The sequence below is a fragment of the Natator depressus genome, chromosome 1 (genome assembly GCF_965152275.1).
Source record: "Natator depressus isolate rNatDep1 chromosome 1, rNatDep2.hap1, whole genome shotgun sequence".
NCBI lineage: Eukaryota > Metazoa > Chordata > Testudines > Cheloniidae > Natator > Natator depressus.
Genome location: NC_134234.1, coordinates 101,353,680 through 101,375,607, shown reverse-complemented (window position 1 = coordinate 101,375,607; position 21,928 = coordinate 101,353,680). Strand labels below are relative to the sequence as shown.

General features: G+C 41.4%; 1 protein-coding gene across 1 annotated transcript in view; it reads left to right on the top strand.

Annotated features, from left to right (window-relative positions):
* Positions 1-21,928, top strand: part of METTL21C (methyltransferase 21C, AARS1 lysine) — a 66,248-nt gene that overhangs the window by 43,605 nt on the left and 715 nt on the right. Inside the window, exons 2-4 of the mRNA XM_074963243.1 lie at positions 15,112-15,275; positions 18,180-18,322; positions 21,592-21,709. Of these exons, the coding sequence (XP_074819344.1) occupies positions 15,112-15,275; positions 18,180-18,322; positions 21,592-21,709 (425 nt within the window). The remainder of the gene's footprint in view (positions 1-15,111; positions 15,276-18,179; positions 18,323-21,591; positions 21,710-21,928) is intronic.

The window sequence follows — 21,928 nt, the reverse complement described above, 5'->3', positions numbered from 1 at the left end:
ATGTCGATAAGTGTCAAACAATGATCTCTTTCTTTGTTTTAACAAATGCATCAAACCCTTAATATTTCCCAATATGACGCAGAACATTTTGTGTTCCAAAGTAGCTCGTGCAAGTATCTGCATTTCAGTGCATCCCAGAGCTATGGCTGTGTAGTTTCCTATTTCTAATATTTTTTTTTTTAATGGATAAGCCATGTGGTAGTATTAAGCCATTACTAAAGATTCCATCGGCCTTTTAGGTTACCCAGACCAATTTGGACCAAGTCTACGTTGGCATGTACTTGTTTTTGTATCAGGCTGTCCTGTAGCTGGGACAGAGAGCTTAATTTATTTTTAAGTTCCTGCAGGTCTTCAGTATCTTTTTTTTTTTTTTTTTTAAACACACAACAGTGCTAGCAACAAGACAAAACACAAGACAAAACATAGAACACAAAACACAATTTCTATTGTGACAGTAGATTCATGGTATTGGGTTACTTTTCAGCTGGCATCAGCTTTTCCTGATTTTTCTGAAAGACAAAAAGAACATGTTTCTACCCCTTTTGGGGTGGCAGATTATTGCTTAAAATATTTCTTTTACAAATACCCTTGCTGATTGCAGGCAAAACAGAGGAATTGCCCCTACATTTTCCTGTTTTTGTTCTATAGGTGGGCCAGGTTTCAATGGCTTTTATCTTTTAAGGGTTATGGGGAAATTATCCCACTGTTTAGTCATTAAATCCCTGAGTTTTCCTTCTTATATAGCAGACCAAGTTTATAATGTTTTTCCTGCTGTGTTAAGCTTTAAGTTTTATTTACAGGTAATAACTGAGAAGCATCATTACCATACGACCTTAAAGGGTTTTTCCAAAAATCATACACACTATACGTTGTTACAGGGATACTTATTATCATTAAATTTATTAAAATTATCTTGTTATCCCATGCCTTTTATTTAGGCAATTTGTTTGCTGACCAGGTGTGTCCTTTATCTGCAGCTCCTTTGTGCTGCTAGTTCTTTCCTTCCTTTATCATTTAGGTAATTTGCATTTTCACAGAAGCTTCCTGCTTTTGGATTTAAAGCCATCAGCAGCTCAGAGACTCTATCTTAAAAGGGACACAATCAGCTTTCACCAGAGTTTTGATTACTTTTAACTTCTGCTTCCAAAACACACAGCAATCTGAAAAAGAAAACCCAACCTATTGTGGCTCCCTTTGGAGCCCTAATAGCATTTTAATTAAGTAGCATGGTATGTTTGCATTTCTTTTGCCCCTTCTACAATATACCCTGCACATGTTCTGGGGCAAATGCACATTCCTTCCATAGTTTAACTTCTATAACATTATCCAGATCCATTTTTACATAAGGTGTCACTATTCCTTTTTTTTTGCTTGTAGAGGTTTCATGTACCTTTATCAAAGTGACAGTCTGATTACTCAGAGCCATTTTAAGACTCAGTGTTTCTCACATTGCTTCTTTTTGTTTTGTGCACCTCACCCCTGCTGTTGCTTCAGAGAGGCACTGTTTTTTTAATTTTTTTTTCTACAACTCTCATCTGTTATTTTGTTACAAAAACAAACAAACAAACAAAAAGAATCGAGAAAATTTTTTTTTTTTTTTATATTCTCCTGATTTTGACTGCCCAGCTGCAGCCACAACTTAAAAACATTTTAAATTTTGTAAAGCATTGAGTTACCTTTTAAGGGTTGAATGCCAAATCCCAAAGCCAAACAGCACTAATTACCTGTGTCTAGCAAAAAGGTCTGTCAGTTTTGCAACTTTGAATTAAAGAGTCAAATGGATTTTTAGTGGCATTATTTAAAACAAAAACAAAACCAACTGGTCCTTAGAACTTTACATATTTACACACACACAGATAGATACATACACATTTTCTTTTCTTTAACATCCCTTCCACGTTGCTCTGTTTTTTTACATCTTACATTCCCTTTATACATTTGAGGCAGTTAAGTTCCAATAGAACCCCCTTATGTTCTTTTAGCAAATTTGACTAAATTGTCCAGTCAAATGAATTTAATCAGTTTCTTTTGCCTGGCTAATTTACAGACATTCCTTTGGAAAAGGGCCCATTTTTCCCTCAGAATGGCTGCAAAGAAACCAAGAATGCTCTTTCTCTAACACTTTTTTTTCCTTTTTAACATTTTCACAAAGTTTAGCTGCTTAATTCCCTCCAGCCTCTGCAGAGTTAACTTTTTTTTTTTTACTCTTTCTCTTTGTAATTATGCCTGGGGGTGCCATACATAGGACCTTCTCCCCCTTTACCTGCCTCCCTCCAGCCTCTGCAGAGTTAACTTTTTCACTCTTTTTGTATTCCTGGAGTGCCTCTTTCACTATTTTCAGCTGGCTTTGGGTATTTGTAGCCAGCACCTTCCAATTGTCTGCTCCCTTTTCCGTTTGTGCCTTTTCCTCTTTACATGAAGACAAGCGGAGGGAAGAATCCTTACATGCCTCCCACAACAACCAAATTGCTGCTGCATCTCTTTTGGCAGCACTAGAAGGTTTGTATATGAGGATATACTGAGCCAATCTATCCTCTAGGTCCGAAATAGTGCAGAGATCAGCTAGGGCTTGTTTAGTCCAAGGACTGTGCCCAAATTTTTGAAGGTTTTGTTTAAAAGGTGTAATTTCTTTAACAAAAGGTGAGGTTGGGGTTCCTTCTGACTCCATTCCTCCCTCTGGTACTGGCTTACCCTGTTTTCTTTTAAACATCTTAACATGGATATTTCAATCTCTTTGTCACTGCTGGTATTACTTAGCAAGTGACACAGCCTAGATTCTGAAATCATAGCTTAATCTATGCGTTTTTCCCCTGCTACCTTCCCAGAGGCCAGCAGGTCCCCTGCTACCTTCCCGGAGGCCAGCAGGTCTGGTTAACCTATTTCTCCCTGCTACCTTCTCGGAGGCCAGCCGGTCCGGTTAACCTGTTCTTCCCTGCTACCTTCTCGGAGGCCAGCAGGTCCCCTGCTACCTTCTCGGAGGCCAGCAGGTCTGGTTTAATCTGTTTTTCCTGCTACCTTCTCGGAGGCCAGCAGGTCCCCTGCTACCTTCTCGGAGGCCAGCAGGTCTGGTTTAATCTGTTTTTCCTGCTACCTTCTCGGAGGCCAGCAGGTCCCCTGCTACCTTCTCGGAGGCCAGCAGGTCTGGTTAACCTAATAGAAATGCCTAGCTCACTAGAGCTGGCGGTGTGCACACCAATATTTACAATAACTGAGGTTTTTTACCAATATTCCCCCTTTCGCAATTCTCCACCAAAATGTCACAGTTAGTTATAGCTATAACATTCCATTCAATCTCATATTTATTCACACATTCACACATTCACACACACACACACACACACACACAACAGGTTCTGTAAGGTTGTCATCATAGTTACCAGCCTTAGAGTTGCTCATGCCAAGCCACTGGCCAGGTGGCCTGGACATGAGGAGGGAGCAGGGCCTTGTCAGATGCTCATCTGATGCTCCTGGAAGTTGGTTTGCAGAATCAGACCCCAAAGTTCTCACTTTTTTAGAGTCTATTTTTATAGGAATGTCTTCCTATGCCAGTCTATGGGAATTGCTTCATCATGCTGTTGCTGAATCAATCAGCAGATAGCACATTCCTGACGGCTCCGTGCTGCTAGATGTTATCTTGTTCTTTGGTTCTCCCATTCTTGAGGCTGTTGGGTGGATTCCAGTCTGCCCTCCGGGGTCCTCTGGTTATTTCCACTTGACGCCTTCTTCAGCCGATGGACACTGGATTCTTAGGCTGGCACCTCCCTGATCATTCAGTTCTTATCCACACCAAGCATCCATCCACATCCATCCTCTATCTCTATTTTAATCACAGTTGTTAATACAACAAAAGGGCGGGGAGTCTCTGGGTGCTGTGTCTGTTGTTAGAGTATTGCTTTGAGTCTCTCTCTGTGAATTGCTTTGAGAACAGACTCTGTCTTAGAATGTACTAACGCAATTAGCAGCTTGCAAGTTTCACATACAGAGGGAGAGAAACAGTACCAAAAACCAAGAGACCTCTTAATTAGTAATACCCTGGAATTTAAACTATGGGGAATCAAACTCATTTGTGATTTTAATACAGAACTTCTTTAATATGATCCAACATAATCCCCCTTCAACATTTCAACATCCCCAACGGTTATTTTCTGGTCTGGGAATAAAGTCCCTTCCTGCAGCTTTTGAAACAGACCAGAGTTCCTGAAGATGCGAGCGTCATGTACCTTTCCCAGCCATCCCACGTTGATGTTGGTGAAACGTCCCTTGTGATCCACCAGTGCTTGCAGCACTATTGAAGAGTACCCCTTGCAGTTTATGTACTTGCTGGCTTGGTGCTCTGGTGCCAAGATAGGGATATGGGTTCCGTCTATGGCCCCACCACAGTTAGGGAATCCCATTGCAGCAAAGCCATCCACTACGACCTGCACATTTCCCAGGGTCACTACCCTTGATATCAGCAGATCTTTGATTGTGTGGGCTACTTGCATCACAGCAGCTCCCACAGTGGATTTGCCCACTCCAAATTGATTCCCGACTGACCGGTAGCTGTCTGGTGTTGCAAGCTTCCACAGGGCTATTGCCACTCGCTTCTCAACTGTGAGGGCTGCTCTCATCTTGGTATTCTTGCGCCTCCGGGCAGGGGAAAGCAAGTCACAAAGTTCCATGAAAATGCCCTTACGCATGCGAAAGTTTCGCAGCCACTGGGAATCACCCCAGACCTGCAACACTATGCAGTCCCACCAGTCTGTGCTTGTTTCCCGAGCCCAGAAGCGGCATTCCACCGCATGAACCTGCCCCATTACCAGCATGATGCTCACATTGTGAGAGCCCATGCTTTGAGAGAAGTCTGTGTCCATGTCCTCATCACTCTCTTCACCGCGCTGACGTCGCCTACTCACCCGGTTTTGCTTTGGCAGGTTCTGGTGCTGCATATACTGCTGGATAATGCACGTGGTGTTTACTGTGCTCCTAATTGCCAAAGTGATCTGAGCGGGCTCCATGCTTGCCGTGGTATGGCGTCTGCACAGAAAAAAGGCGCGGAACGATTGTCTGCCGTTGCCCTGATGGAGGGAGGGGCGACTGACGACATGGCGTACAGGGTTGGCTTACAGGGAATTAAAATCAATAAAGGGGGTGGCTTTGCTAGAAACAGAATGGCCCCCTCAAGGGTAGAACTCAAAACCTCAAAGATAGAACTCAAAACTGGGTTTAGCAGGCCGTTGATTTCACAGAGGGAGGGAGGAGAAAATGAATACAAAACAAATCTGCTGTATTTCTTGTTTTGAGCCACTTCATCTCTCTTTATACATTTGGCAGCAGACTGTGCAGTACGACTGATAGCCATTGTCATCTCCTGGGTGCTCAGCAGAAGACGGTGCAGTATGACTGCTGGCCATCATCTTCTGCTGGCTGCTGATTAAAAAACAGTGCAATGCCGGTAGGACTCAATTGCCATGAGACGAAACTTAAAAGGGAAATGACCTGGCTGAGTCACTCCCATGTTTGCCCAGGCGCCCCTGACCTCATTGAGGTCGGTTAAAAGAGCACCCAGGACTACGTTGACGATGGCTACCAGTCATACTGTACCATCTGCTGCCAAAAGGCAATAAACTGCTGCTGCGTAGCAATGCAGTACCGTGTCTGCCAGCACCCAGGAAACATACGGTGACGGTTAGCTGAGCGGGCTCCATGCTTGCCGTGGTATGGCGTCTGCACAGGTAACTCAAGAAAAAAGGCCCCAAACGATACTCTGCCCTTGCTTCCACGGAGGGAGGGAGGGAAGGGGGGCCTGATGATATGTACCCAGAACCACCCGTGACAATGTTTTAGCCCTATCAGGCACTGGGATTTCTACCCAGAATTCAAATGGGCGGCAGAGACTGCAGGAACTGTGGAAAGCTATCCACAGTGCAACGCTCCGGAAGTCGATGTTTGCCTCGATACTGTGGACACACTCCGCCGATGACATGCACTTAGAGCATTTGTGTGGGGACACACACAATCAACTGTATAAAAACGCTTTCTACAAAACCGACATCTATAAATTCGACCTAATTTCGTAGTGTAGACATACCCTTAACCTCTGAGGACAGGACAGGAAGCAACGGGCTTAAATTGCAACAAGGGAGGTTTAGGTTGGACATTACGAAAAACTTCCTAACTGTCAGGGTGGTTAAGCACTGGAATAAATTGCCTAGGGAGGTTGTGGAATCTCCATCATCGAACACTGTACAGCCATTAAATACACAACAAATGGTTAATGAAAAACAGCAGCTGATGAGGCATGCTAAAGAGCTCCTACTAGAAGCACAAAGGCTGAAACTTTTAGCAGCCTGCTCTCTTCATTTGCTCAACATCCTGGGGCCCTGTGCACTACAGTAATTGAAAAAAATGATAAGGAAACATTTAGAGCAATTGCTTATTTGTTCACACTCCACTGTACTCCCTCTTTGGATAGCACATCGCTGCATTTCATGCACTGATGGAAGCAAACCTGACTACATTAACGCGGCAACATTAAACAAGACTAAAATGGAATCAATTTCTAAAGATTGATGGCTGTCTTGGCAATGGTTTTTACTCTGCACACTCTCAGATGGCAGGAAAAACCTCTTTGGATACAAATCTAAGCAAGCAATTAATCTGTGAACTCTATTCATTTCCCATGGCCCAGCCTGAAGGTAATTCCTGGCTATTTTATGATATCAAGAAAGCACAATAAGTATCAATTGTCATTTAGAAGAGCACTGTTAGAGATTACCCCCCAACAACAGTACGAAGGTTTCTTTTAGGGGTATCCTGGTGTAGTGTCTCAAATCTCTGCCTGGCTGCTTAGATTCGCATGGAAGAGCCAATGTTGTTCTATGCAGACAAGACTGATGAGGTGGTTATTTATGTAAAATATGGCATAAGCCAAGTTCCCAAAGCACTTTATTCCTGTGACATGTATTTTATTACTTAACGTACGAAAATACTTGCAGATTGGATGACTCAGGATGCTAGTATCGGATATAGACCCTTTCAGCTCTAGGTCCAGGGTTGAGCCTAAGACTCCCATACTGAAACTGTACCCCCATGGACCTGCCCTGAAGTCAAATTAGCAGCCCTCACAGGGTGCCAAAGAAACCACATCTGTACCTCTCACCTGTTATGTGAGGTCACCTGTTATGAGGAGGAGATCGAGTTGGAGAGGGAAAAAGGCCTCCAGGAAGGACAATGAATTTTCCATTTTAAAGACAATATAAATGTTAGGTTTGGGCTGTATGGCACGTGTCCATCTACCATGCTGGCACCTCTCGGAGCCACTCACAATCCTGCTCCACCTTCAGTGCTGCCACTGGCCAATCAGAACCAGCAATGCATATATTTAGGCTTGGCAGAATTCAATTTTTTTTTTTAAAATAAATTTCAACAGAGAACAACCTTTATTTTTAAGCATGTTCTCCCCCCCCCCCCCAATTTTTATCAATTTAAATTTTCCCAATTGTGGGAAATTATGGGAGGGTTGAGACAATTATATAATGGCAGTAAATGTTGAGTTTCAAAAAGTGAAAGCTTTATAAAACTGTTAAAACACAAATTGTCAGCATTGGATGTCAAAATATACAAAGCAAATATCCTTTAATCAAATGATAACAAGTTAACAAGCGGCATTTGTCCTACTTTGCCCACTGGCAAATTTCAATTAATGTGTACACAGTGAAATCGACATTTTACTGATAAAAATCAAATCCTCCAACCCTACAGATATTCAGTGTTGCTGACTGTCAATGGGGCATGACAGCCTTGGCTCAGGCAACTGCTTCACCAGCAGAGGGAGCATGTGACAGAGTCACTGGTGCAGGTGTTAATAAGAGTGTGGCCAGCCATCTACTGTTATAGAAGAGGAGTGCCTGCTGCTCTGGGGCACCACAGGACCTTCTACAGTCAGGGAGGAGAAAGAGTTGCACAGGAAAGGAGAAGACCAACACAGCCCCGCAGCAGCCAAGGAGAGGACAGTCTACTCCAGAGCAGGAGACCCGACACTTCCTCTCCTCATTCATCCAAGAGGGGACCAAGACCTCCAGCAAACCAGCAGGGAAAGAGAGATCCCTTGCCACACCCAGTGTTTGTACCCTAGACTTCCATGCAGGGAAGAAGACCCCCAGTGCAGGCATTCACCCCTGGGTAGAGGGCAGGCATGGACTTCCATCATTGCCATCCCTGGCAGGTTTCAACTGGGGTCAACCCTAACTTGCTGTCTGATCTATATGTAATGGGTGAAATGTGCCCCTATTCTACTCTGGGGCTACATTTTGAGATGTGGCCCATCACAGTGATATCTGCCCTTGGGCATACTGGCAGGCACAGAGTTTAGGAGAATCTTGCCGCCTATTCTCCCCCACACCCCATTTGACCTCTGTACAAATGGAATAGTACTCTCGAGCAGTACTACTCAAAGTGGTGGTCCGCGGACCGGTGCCAGTCCACAAGTCATCAGCTACCGGTCTGCACACACATTGGAAAAAAAAATTGCCAGTCCCCCACATCAGATAGCTTGAGACGCACTGCTCTAGAGCACCCACCATTATTTGGGTCTGTATGTAGCAAGGGCTGGGAAATTTGTTGGAATATTTAGAATCCAAATTTGCCTCAACCGTGTTTCCAAGCTGTTGTTTTGCTTTCCACAGTCTAGCAAATGAGTTTACGCACAGGAATGTCCACAGAAATAGCAGTTCTTAAAAAAAACATTGAATATTTGCAGAATGGAATGTTGAGATCGTAATTGCAAATACTTGCCCAGGCAACCTGATTTTAAGAATTACGCTCAGGGAACTGAAATTCAGTTAATGGGTGAACTCCAAAGCTCTCCAGAGGGTGTGTGAACAAGGGATATGGCATTATTTAAGCCCTGCTTAAGTGGGACTTGGGCTGGCCCTCTGCCTAAGGGTGAATTTCATCCCAGGGGAACACCATGTCCAGTCAGAAGAACTCGGATACTGAGCTATTTGCAGACAAGTGCTTGCGAAGGGGCTACAGAACAAGAATGACTTGCAGGAAGTATGAGGCAAATGCATTTGAACAATGACTAAATATGGGACGATCACAACCACTTCACCAAAAAAGAAGCCAAATTTGAGTAAACTTGTAATTCATTTTTCACTCAGTCTTTACATTGGTTGTGCCGCTCACACACGTGGATTGATTCAGCTCAGCTTATTTTATTTTCTTAATCATAGGCTAGGTAAGTCACGTACAGCACCAAGCACATTGTCGGAATTTAAATGGTGAATAGTATTAACAGTACTAGGAGTTACAGTAATCTCCTCCCTCAACTCCAATTAATGCCTTTCTTTCAAGCTACAAAGCCCTAAGCAGCCTCGAGTCTGCCTACTTTCCTGATGCATAACCCCCCCCCCCCCACCCTGCCCCAGCTGAGATCGGCTGGAGTGCCACCTTTATAAATAATAGGGAGCTCGTGACAGAAAACCCCTTCACTTTGGAAGTTACAGTAGTAACCCCTACGATAGATGGTCTGTCCTTTTGCCAATGCAGGAATGTTCCCAAAAACGTTACCTTGTGATTTCACATACTTTTATATAACCCCGAATTAATGAGCTTCCACCCCTTCCCTTTGGAGACAATTCCAGATACCACATCAATGGACAGAGCCTACAAATCTGAACAAAATTCCAGTCAAACAGATCTCTCCGTTTCATATGTTAAAAATCATTTAAAAAAGAAACAGCAATTAAGTCTGAGAATGACTAGTCCAGCAGTGAGCTTGCCAGAGTCTGCTCTCTAGTTATGACTACTGAAGTGGCTCTGGAACAGCTTATTTGTGACATGACCAAACTTACCTAAAGTCAGGTGGTCTGTAAATAGTTTGGAAAAAAATGCAACAGCTTTTAAGACAGACGGTGGAAACACGATCAATATACGGATGTTTTAGTATCTGCTCCCAAGTGTCTTAGAAATAGTCCATGTATCCTCCTCTTAAATGGATACTGCTGCCTCTTTTTTGAGGGAGAGAAATCTTTTAATGTCACAGCTGATATACTTGTATGCAGTGTAGATGGGGGAGGTAATCTCTTTTATTAGGCCAACTTTTGTGGGTGAGAGAGACAAGCTTTTGAGCCACACAGAGCTGTTCTTCTGATCTGGCCACTCTACCTTGAATGGTCCCTTACAATATGTGCTAATTACTTGTGCTAAACAGTCTGTTCCAGCTTGCATTTTGCTATAACACTCGGAGCACCTTTCCTGGGCCTGAATAGGAGCTCTGTGCAGCTCGAAGGCGTCTCTCTCATCAACAGAAGTTGGTCCAATAAAAGGTATTACCTCACCCGCCTTGTCTCTCCATTCATCTACTTAATATTTGGTGTGAATACTGAGGACACCTACTGGTTAATGTGTGAAATCCATGATATAAGTTAAAAGTAAAAAAGGGATGGAGATAAAGGAAGAAGAGGGATATACTCTTTTCTTTCCAAATTCTTTAAAGGAGCAGTACCTAATACAGTCAAAATGTTGCTACAAATTCAGAGATGTGAATGTTTATACATTGGAGTTTAAGTTTTTAAGTCTACGTTTCCTATCTTTGTTATCCCTCTAATTTCAAAAGCATCCAGTTATGCACCTTTTAATACTGTCCGGAATTTAAAAAACAAAAAATCCTCTAAAGTTCCTTTTATAAAGTGTTGTCTGGTCCCTGTTCAATTTTTAAAAGGATCTTTTCAACAGTGAAACTGACCATATATGTGGAGTACTCACATTCTCAAAGTAAACAAAGGCAGTATCTATTTTTGCTAATTTCCTTCACGTGTAGTCATCTTAAGGGTAGCTTGTAACTAGAGCAGGTGCTAGATCAGATTAATGTGGTTTTCAAGTTTGCACTGTCCCTTTAATAGAGACTTATACACATCCTACACTCCTACAGCATCTATAGACTAGTTAAAGGAATCTGCCAGAAGGCTATCATTCTATCAATAGGGCGGCCAGGTTCCCTCAACCCTTCACCTCCTGGCTCCCAGAAACAGTGGGGGTAAGCCCTACAACTCCCCCAGCTGTAATATCTTCTCTGAGGGGCCCTAAGACTTAACCTTTTCCTGGAAGCAGGATCTTCTGTGCCATGTGACCTTCTCTCTCTCTCTCTCTGTTTGGTCTGCTGCCAAATGGCTGCACATGTTATTTGTGTACTAGATAGGCTGTTTGGGTCAGGACGGCCGTAGACAATGTTGTTAAGACTTGGAATAGTTTCAAACTTCTAAAAATTAAAAACCACAAGAAAGGCATCAGCAGAATTTGATGAGACTGATTCAGTTTTTGACTTGTGTACATTTGAGGAACTCCCAAAGTTGATAGTGGTTTTTATTTTGTTCTGCGTATGTGAAAAAATTTAGTGTAACACAGTAAGTTCTTTGAGTGCTGTTTGGTAATGCTACCCTAAATAGACTGCACTCCTACTGGCTGGACTTTGTGAACAGAGAATTAATCCTCCCAGGTGCACGTCTGTATAAAAACCTTTAGGGTGATCTGGGAAGATGCACAGGAAACTTCAAACTCACTCTGCTAAAGAAGGTAATGATACAACTATTCTTCAACTAACATTGTTTGGAATGTACCTAAATACTCCTATGATAGCAACTAACAAGGAATGTGTTACATTTATTTATCTAATGCCTTTTTAAACTTGGAATCGTCTGACGTTATCATTGGTCAGAGGAATTAAGTTTACTGAATTACTGACAAATGTAGCATTGTTTCAATGAGATCATTGCATCAGTAATGATGGCAAGTTATTTTCCAGCTACGTTTTCCCCCCCCCAATATACTCAAATATCAACCAGAAGGTCTATCTTAAAAGTAAAGTCTCCCAGGATTTATTTAGGACTAGATTTTTCTCTCTTTAAGAACATTATTTATTATTTAATGCAAGAAAGCTTGATTTAATTGCATGGGCATTTAACAACAAATGATCTTACCCGTGTTTGGTATGTGAAATCCTAACAGAAAGAGCTACATTTTCAAGGAATAATATATAATAATCCAACTGCATTTCTGCAAGTGCAACTTGCAGAAGTGGCTTTTGACTGATCAAATGCAGTCCTAAGACACACTTGCGTACAGATTCATGCACAATAGTTTCAGATTAAAAAAAAAGAATCTGGGAAGGGTTGTGTTCACAGTTGAACGCTGGTCAATGCCATTTTGCTCATTCATCTACATAATCATCTTATTTGTATTTTCATTTTGTTGCATAACTAGATTTGAACTACTCAAATGAAGGGGGAAAGAGTTAACAACAGGACTTTTAAATGAAAGATTGTTCCCAGTAGAAATAAGCTTTTGCCTGTCAAACTGTTACCTTAAGATGTATCCACCTCACAAATATCCCCCTGGTAGCTTCTTCAATATTTTAGTGTCATGGTAGTGATGCTAGACATGGACTTCCATTATAACTTCATAGAAGACTTCTTCCCACCAGAATAATTATACTCTAGCCTGAAATCTCACAATTCCAACTGTCATTGCTGTAAATTGATTCAATGATCATTTAAAAGACTTTTAAACACTTCAGATCTACAAGACTTGAATTTAGCATTTGCCTATCTTATCACTTTGCAAAGAAATCCAGATACAGATAGCAATGTGTAGGGCTGGTCAAAAATTTGTGGATGCAACTGTTTTCCACTTGGAAGTGCTGATTCAATGAAATCAGAACATTTTACAGGAACATCTCCATTTCATCAACATTTTTGACATGAAATTATCCACCTGTTTCATTTCAACTTTATTTACATGTTACATTACAGTTTATAGCATGATGAAAATCAAAAGCACACAGCTGAAATGAAGTATTTCAGGATATTTTATTTAGTGAAAAATTCTCAGGTTTGAACTTTTCATTTTGTTTCAGGAAGAAACAAAATTTCAAACTTTCAGAATTTCCCATTGAACTTTTTTTGACCAGCTCTACTACTGGGTGTTGGGGAATTTGCACCAAGAAGATGCATGTATTTAAATGTGAACATTAAACTGCACATTCAAATACATGTATTATGCATGTCACTAATGCAAGTAATCTTTTCAGTCTTTCAGTTCAAATACACAGTGTCAAATAGATGTGCTAATGATTTCCAAATTAGGAAAAAACACTGGTGCCTCTTCTATTCTTGACTTTTTCCTTTTGTGCTAAAAAGAATAATAAAAAAAGGCAGCATATACAAGGCAAGGAACATAAATGCACAGTCCACATTAATGCAACACTAAGGTTGGGATTTAACATTCAAAAAATTCTGAAAATCTCCCAATGCAGCCACATGGCACACAAGGTATTTAACAGGAACACAATACTATGTATTTGTAAATGAACTGAGACTTACACTTTTTACAACTAGGATGTGCAGTCTGTCTGCCTTGTGTTTAAAGGCTCAGACACAATTTTGGAATAGTGTAGTTTTTTAAATATAGTTATTGTGGCATTATTAAGCCTATGCTACTAAAATACTTGCATCTCTGAAAATTATAAAACCGAATCCTTTGTGTAGTCTGTACCAAGGTAAAAATAATTAAACACTCTTTTCAGTACATAAAACATCACCACCATAATTTATGGAAGTACATTTGGCTGTTTTTTTCTTTTTAAACTTTGCAGACAAAAGGATATAAAAGCTTGTTACACAGACTGAGAATTGCAGTTTAAGTCTAGCTTACAATGAGTTACTAGCTACCGTATCTAAAGATTTGATCAGACAGATGTTTAGTAGGACTGTATTTGTTGGTTATTGTATGATTTTTCACTGGTGATACATGGTCAAACTGGAATTTCTGCCTGTTGCAGTAACATTTAGGCAATGAATGAATACAGAAAAGATATATGTGTAGCAATGTTGCTAAGTTTGAGGTACACTGATGGAATTTAAGCACATAATTAACTATACACTTACCTATGTTTAGATCACTATTCCACCAGGCCCGCTTGGGTTTTGTGCTCTCATAGCTCACACCTTCTCCCACTGAAGTCACTGGTAAGATTTCCATTGGCTTCAATAATATCAGGCTTTCATTTAGGTGCAGGAGATTTTATGTTCCAAAGCACCACCAAATAATAAAGTATATCCAAATGTAGTTGCTTGTCGAATTCAACATGCAATTGGTAGGAACACTGGATTTGCCATACTAATCAGAACACTTGGCCTGCAAATTTGTTGCTTCCAGCAGTAGGGGCCACTTAATTTATGCTTCCGGGGGAAGGCAAGTTCTATCCCTCCCAATTACACACCCAGTCAATTGTGCAACATGAAGGCTAATACTCTTTCATGGCCTCTGTAGCAATCAGCTGAGATGCAATTATTTCTATTTCAGCAAATGTAACTATAGAAAATATTGGTCTTATTCTGGCTATGGACATGCAACAAGAACATTTTTGAAATTGTAGCTTCTGTTCAATGAAAGGATAGTTTTCCGAAGCGAGAGAAATTACAGTGGACTCATTGTAGTGGAGAGATCAGGATACTTTCAGAGTGGACTGAGGATGCTAAGAATGTGGCTATACACACACACACGCATGCATCAGGAAAGGAAAGCTTCTAACCTGCAGCAATGTAATCATGGCAAAGTTTGCACCATACCACCTCGGATTGTGATCATATTACAGAAGAACTTGTAAGTGGTGCAGGCTCAGACCTAATTGGTAGCTGGATGGATGGGAGACCTCAAAGGAAAACTGAGGTTCTTCAGGAAGTGATTCACTTGATAGCACTCCTCCTTCCGAATCAGTACAAAACCACTTCCCCTCTATGCTACAAGACACGAACTGCTACCACAGAGGGGTTAAAATAGAAGCCCCGTCTGTGTAGTCAGTGAGAGTTCTCATGGCATTTTTCACAGGAATAGGAATGTTAGCCCTTGTATCTGGCCAGATCTGACCTCTGGTTATTGCACTCTACCTGCTTAAATTCCCACTGTACTATCAGTTACCAAAGATTCTTCAGTGTGTGTGTGTATGCTAGATATAGGATTGGTAAAGCACTTTGAGATCCATCAATTGAAAGGAGCTGCATAACTAAGTTGTTATATAGTAAACAGAGTACCTCGTTCCTTTACAATTTTTTGTGTTTCCTCCCTCTTCAGCATTCCTGCTATGATCTCCACCCAGCACTTGCCACTCCCCCACGAAATTCAAAGAGCAATGGACTGCCCAAGTGAAGAGAAGGACCTCAATGAACAACAGTCTGAATGTCAGGATGGGTCTAATTGCCCTGACTATTCTACAGCAACAGCAGAATCCAGTTCAGGTTGCTACTTAATAATAAAAGCTATGGCATGCCAGCAAGTTGTAGAATACTGGATTTTCCTAGGTACCCAAAAGGTCACCCAAGTATCCTATTTTCATTCTTGATAGGACTACTCTCACTTCAGTTTTTTGTTTGTTTCTTAAATGTAATTTTTTTTCTTACAGGGCCAGATTTATAGAAGCGCTCAACACCCACCACTGAGGCAGATTTTGAAAAGAGCTCTGCTCTTATTTAGGCATCTAATTGAAATGGCTGGATTATTATTGAGAACAATGGGAGTTGTTGCAGGCTGAGCTCTTTTAAAAACCTGGCCCACAGCCTATTAGCAGATTGCCCTCAAACCTTTTTTTAATCACTCCCAAAACTGAGACTAGCTAAAACACAAAGCAACATTTAAAACTGACCACTGGAAAATAGGAATATTTTGCTCTGTTTTGCGGAAGAAACCACGACACTCTACTTCTGTTCCAGACAGTTCTTGGCGTTACACTATTTACTATCATCATCAATGACCTGGAAGAAAATGAAAAATCATCACTCAAAGTTTGCATGTGACACAAAAGTAGGGGGCATGGTAAATAATGAAGAGGTCAGGTCCCTGATACAGAGCCATCTGGGTTGCTTGGTAAGCTGGGAACAAGCTGTATTAAAACCATATGGATTTTAATACGACTAAATGCATACATCTAGGAACAAAGAATATCAGCCATACATACAGGATGGGGGGCTTCATCCTGGGAAGCGGGGATTCTGAAAAAGATTTGGGAGGAGTGGTGGATAATCAGCTGAACATGAGCTCCTAGTGTGATTCTTGGATGCATAAACAAGGGAATCATGAGGAGGAGAGAGGTTATTTGATCCCTTTATTTGGCACTGGTGCAACTGTTGCTGGAATAGCATGTCCAGTTTCTGGTGCCCACAATCCAAGAGGATATGGACAAATTGGACGCAGTTCAGAGAATAGCCCTGGGAATGATTAAAAGGATTAGAAAACATGACATCTAGTAAGAAGCTCAAAGAGTTCCATCTATTTAGCTTGACGAAGAGAAGGTTAAGGGCTGACTTGATTAGTCACTAAGTACTTACACAGGGAACAAATATTTAATAATGGACTCTTCCATCTATCAGAGACAGGTATAACACAGGGGTGAGCAAACTTTTTGGCTTGAGGGCCACATCTGGGAATAGAAATTGTATGGCAGCCATGAATGCTCACAAAATTGGGGTTGGGGTGTGGACTCTGGTTGGGGGTACGGGCTCCAGGGTGGGGCTAGAAATGAGTTCAGAGTGCAGGAGGGGGCTCCACGCTGGGACGGGGGTGAGGGCTCCAGCTAGGGGTGCAGGCTCTGGGGTGGGTCTGGGGATGAGGAGTTTGGGGGTGCAGCAGGGCGCTCTGGGCTGGGACCAAGAGGTTCAGAGACCGGGAGGGGGATCAGGGATGCAGCAGGGGGTTGGGGTGCGGGGAGAGGCTCTGGGGTGCAGGCTCCGGGTGGTGCTTACCTCCAATGGGAGCTGCAGGGGCAGCACTTGGGGTGAGGGCAGCATGCGTAGCGCAGCCCCGTCTGCCCCTACGCGTAGGAGCCGGAGAGGGGCCATGCTGCTGCTTCCGGCAGCCATGTGGAGAGGCCCCCGACCCTGCTCCCTGGCTGGCGTGTGGGAGCGGGACCAGACCCAGACCCCACTCCCCAGCAGGAGCTAGAGGGCTGGATTAAAACAGCTGGCAGGCTGGATCTGGCCCGCAGGCCATAGTTTGCCCACCCTGGTATAACATGACCCAATGGCTGAAAGCTGAAGCTAGACAAATTCAGACTGGAAATGAGGCATAAATTTTTAACAGTGAGAGTAAACAAACACTGGAACAATTTACCAACGGTTGTGGTGGAGTCTCCATCACTGGCAATTTATAAGATGGATGTTTTCCCAAAGATATGCTCTAGGAACTATTTTGGGGAAGTTCTATGGCCTGTGTGATACAGGAAGTTAGACTAGATGATCACAACAGTCCCTTTTGGCCTCGGAATCCTGTACTATAGTTTTCTGGTTTTTGTCTTACGACTACAAGAGGTTTGTTCTTGTCATATTCCAGTATCATCAGAGGTGATCTGGTAGAGTAGAGGTAGAGTTCATTTTTCAGTGTCATTAAGGATGAAATTAGGAGGAAAGGCACTTTAACAGGGCAATAATCTGCAGCTACTCTATGCTGGGCTGTGCGCTTGACAGATCGAATGAGACATGATGGAACCGCTGGGTTAAGACAGGAAAATGCAGAGTTTCAGTTTCAGAAGATGACACTGTCCTCTGTATCCCTACTTGAAACAAAGAAACACCTGGTAACAGGGAACGCCGTACTACTGGCGATGCTGACTTTCGGAAGATACAAAAATAGAGGTCCCAACTATCTGTGGTTAAAGAACCCAGAGTATTTCTGCCGGAATCAATGTTAGTCTGCTATCCTGTCCACAATTGTACAGTTACACCTGCAACCTAACAATCTCCGAATAGCTTCATTTAGATACGGTATTAGCATGACTTGCAACCTCTGACCTGAGATACCTAAGTCTCAACATGATGACAAAAAAATGTATGCCAAAATAGAGTCCTAAAATTCCTCACCAATCAACCTATGTTGCTCCATGACTTATGGGAAAGGAAGGTTTTTTTCCTTCACTTTGATTGACAGCAGGCCCACCCACATTTGGGATCCAGGTCTGGCAACCCAGTGAACCATGGTGCGCATGATCAGCTCACTAGAGACCAAGAACAAAAGCAACTTTTTCAGAAAAGGCTGCAAACTCATTGTCTTGACCACAAACTAAGTCTTGTAAATTTTCTTTTCCCAGCTATGCAACAAAATGCATGTATATATTCATATTGACCAAATAATACTGATCTTTTCTCCCACAGAATCACCAAGAATTCTTAAAATATTGCAGAAGTGGATTCCTACAGTTTCTCCCTATTTTGACAAGGAGCATTATTGTTATGCAGACCACCAGATTACTATTCAAGAATCATTAGACCACTTCGGAGCTATAGTATGGCCCGGTGTAAGTTTTACCTATGTATTGTAATCAAATAGCAAGTTAAACTCATTATAAAATAAATGTGAACAAATGAGCATATAAATGAGCATGGGTGCAGACATTAAGTCAAAGAAAGGAAAACTGGGAAAAAGCGTTGTGTTCTCTCAATGTCTCCAGACAGATCAATCACTGTAGGGAAGTAAGCATCTAGCAAGACAGACAGGGGAGAACAGAGAAGAAAACAACATTGAAAAGATCCAGCATGCAGCATTTTACAGGGAATGGAAATTTATTTAGAGCAGAGTAGAGCAATCTCATCCCAAAATGAGTCAGTGTAGAGGCTTGAAGGTCTATTTAATTGACTGTATGTAGACTAAGCCCTTTCTACCCAGGATATTACCTGGGAACCAGGAAGTGTGCCTCATTGCTCACAGGTACTGTCCAATCAGCACCACCTGTGTTCCCCTCATGCAGCATTTGATCCACCATGCTATGGAAGATTTAGAGAATTTGGCTCCTTCACAATTTTATTGGAAGGCAATCAGCTGCTGAGAACTTTCTAACTTGCTCAGTTCGTTTGAGATAGAGGACTACAGGGAAGTCACGATTTATTTTATGCCACAGGATCTTTTCCTTTCTTTTGTGGTTTGGGAAAAGAGTGTAAGACTCTCTTAGAACTTGTGAAACCGTTTTAAAATACAGAGAAAGGTGGTGTTTATACTTTATCATAGGAAAGGCAGAAAAATTCTTGCAGGGAAAAAATAGCTATTTTGGCAACTCATTTAATTTCTTTCACAGCTAGCTTCTGGAAAAGCAAGTTTCAATGGAGACAAAGCAGGGACTTGATGAACTTAAGATGAGTCTGAAGACCAGTGAGAATATTGCGTCATAAGTGGTCTAGCTATCTAGAGTGCCTTTAGGAATCTGGCAACATAAAAGCAAAATGCTAGGAAGGACTTATTAGTACACTTTCCAGGACTGAGATGTCAAGATTCTTCAGAAGGCATCTTGATGAAACAGCAATACGGATGGGATTCTAGCACGATAGGCTCAATGCTCCTAATACACTATAGAATTCTTTCCCCAGATCATAAGACTATACTTTCAGAAACAGTCTGGAGGGATAAGAGCATCTTGACTCCCCAGGACCTGTTTTGATGAGGATATACCTTTTACCACACAGTCTGTCAGGTTTAGAGAGTTTGGGTTTTGGGAGTAGAGACTCACAGGAAAGGGGATTCAATCTGTTGACGATCTGCATGTAAGAGTAATCTCTCAAGTTTGAAAATAAAGTTCTCTTTGGTATTGTGAGAATGACACTTACCTTCTTCTCAGTTTATTTTTAGGATTTATTTTACTTCAGAGATGATGGCAGAGATGCAGAGAGAGTTTGGGAGAGAGAGTACACTAGTGAATAATTAGGAGATTGCGCACTGGGACCACACATCTGATTGTATGAAAGTTTGCTGCTGAAAGGTCACTCTGCTTAGTTGAAAGGATTGTCCGCTAAGCCCATTTGGTTGTGTACACCTTAAATATACATCAAATGTTGAAGGCTATGGTGAGATTCTTTTTTAGGCCTTTATTTGCATTGTGTCTATATGAAGGGTGGTGCTCCTTGCTTCCAGTTGATGAATACAGATTATATTTGTCAATTTTGTAGTGACTTGATCTTGCTGATCATCTGGTTCTGGGAAACTAAGTCCTGCAGAGATGGATACTTTAATTAGAAAGAAGGAAAGTAATTCCTCAGAAGACCAAAGGAACTCCAAGCAAGATATCAGGGGGTTGGTGTGTTAGTCTGTATCCACAAAAACAACAAGGAGGCTGGTGGCACCTTAAAGACTAACAGATTTATTTGGGCATAAGCTTTTGTGAGTAAAACACCACTTCTTCAGATGCATTGAAAAGCTTATGCCCAAATAAATCTGTTAGTCTTTAAGGTGCCACCAGACTCCTTGTTGTTTTTCTAAGCAAGACATTGATCTCTGCAAGATTTAAATTGAGACTCTCAAAAAGTCATGTAGATTAAATTAATATTTTTACTGATGAGGAAACATTCTACTGGTCCCTGCTTATCCCATTATTGAATTAAAAAACAAACTGTACTTCATGTGTAATGAGATTTGGATAATTTTGTCTTATGTGTAAAGTGGCCTTCTCAAGATAAAAAGTATTATAGTGACAGAGACATGAGGAAAATATTTCAAACTTATTTACACTATTTATTATGAAGACGGACAAGGACTGGATTTCAACTCTAAAAAGCTTGTCAGTCTAGCTATCATATAAAACCTCACAGAAAATGACAGATTCCATCTCAAGATAGCACAAGGGAGAAGGGGGAAAATGTCTGTCTTAAGTCTTATTATGAACTGCAATTTCATCAGATCTCAAATTAGTCAGGTGTCAGTACATGGATGGGAGAACTCCAAAGAAAAGGTAGATACTGCACAAACAGTGCTGTTGATTCATTAGCGGCACTCACCCATGATGAGCTGGTAACCTATACCTCAGCATCGTGTTACAAAACTCTGTGATTAGGTGAGATGTAATACAGGGTTGTGATGGAGGAAACAAAGAGGTAGTTCAGGCACCAACCCTATCTGCTCTTTGACCTTAGCTGTGATTGCTAAGAAAGCAGCCAACTGTTGACTGTTTTACTGATATGGTTCCAGGACAGAACTCTGTCACTTGAACTAAAAGGTACCATTTGTCTTTTCCCTCTCTATAAAGTGACTGGAATTATTTCATGATGCCTGCAATATCACTAGGTGGGAGTCAAGTTTAGATCTGAATATCTAGAGTGACAGTGACTTCGTAGACTTCTTTGCAACATGTTCTATTGCCAAATTATTCTGAGTTTTTCATGAAACCCGCTGCTGTAACTTGAGCCCTTACTTTATCTTCAAAAACTGAGAACAATTAGCTGTCTTTATAATATCACTTTTGTACTCGTACAGTAAAATCTCTCCTTCTCCAGACTGACTATGCTCAGTGCCTACAGTAACTTAGAGGTCAACAAAAACGTGTGGCGTATAGATTTCTATATTTCTAGGGAAACCCATATAAAAAGAAGCTGTTTGGTTGTTTTTACTTGCCTAATAATTTGTTTATAATCTTGTTGACTAATCTTGTTCCTTTTTCCTAGTTTGCTTTTGTGCTATATACTTGAATACGTTCAGTCTACAAGTAAAAAACTTACTAGAAAAATGTTTTCAATGATTTAATGAACTGCTGCATGGCCATTAGCAAATTAATGCTTTTTATGGCTATATTTTAACTGTTCTTAGGCATTGGCTTTATCTCAGTACCTGGAATCAAATCAACAAGAGATCAACCTAAAAGACAAAAAGGTACTTGAAATTGGTGCTGGAACAGGACTGGTGTCCATTGTGGCTAGCATACTAGGTTGGTAAATTCTGATTAAATTCCACCTCCTCATCTTCAAATATATCAATTGTGAAGTGTCAGCTAAACAAATTCTTTGACACTGTAGTCAGTGAAATTATAACGAAAATTAAAACTTAACGAGCAGTTATGACTTTGGCTCTCAAAATTCTGTAGGGCTTATCTACACTGCTCTGCAGTTTGCACTACAGGAGCGCAAACAGAAGTGCACAACAAAGT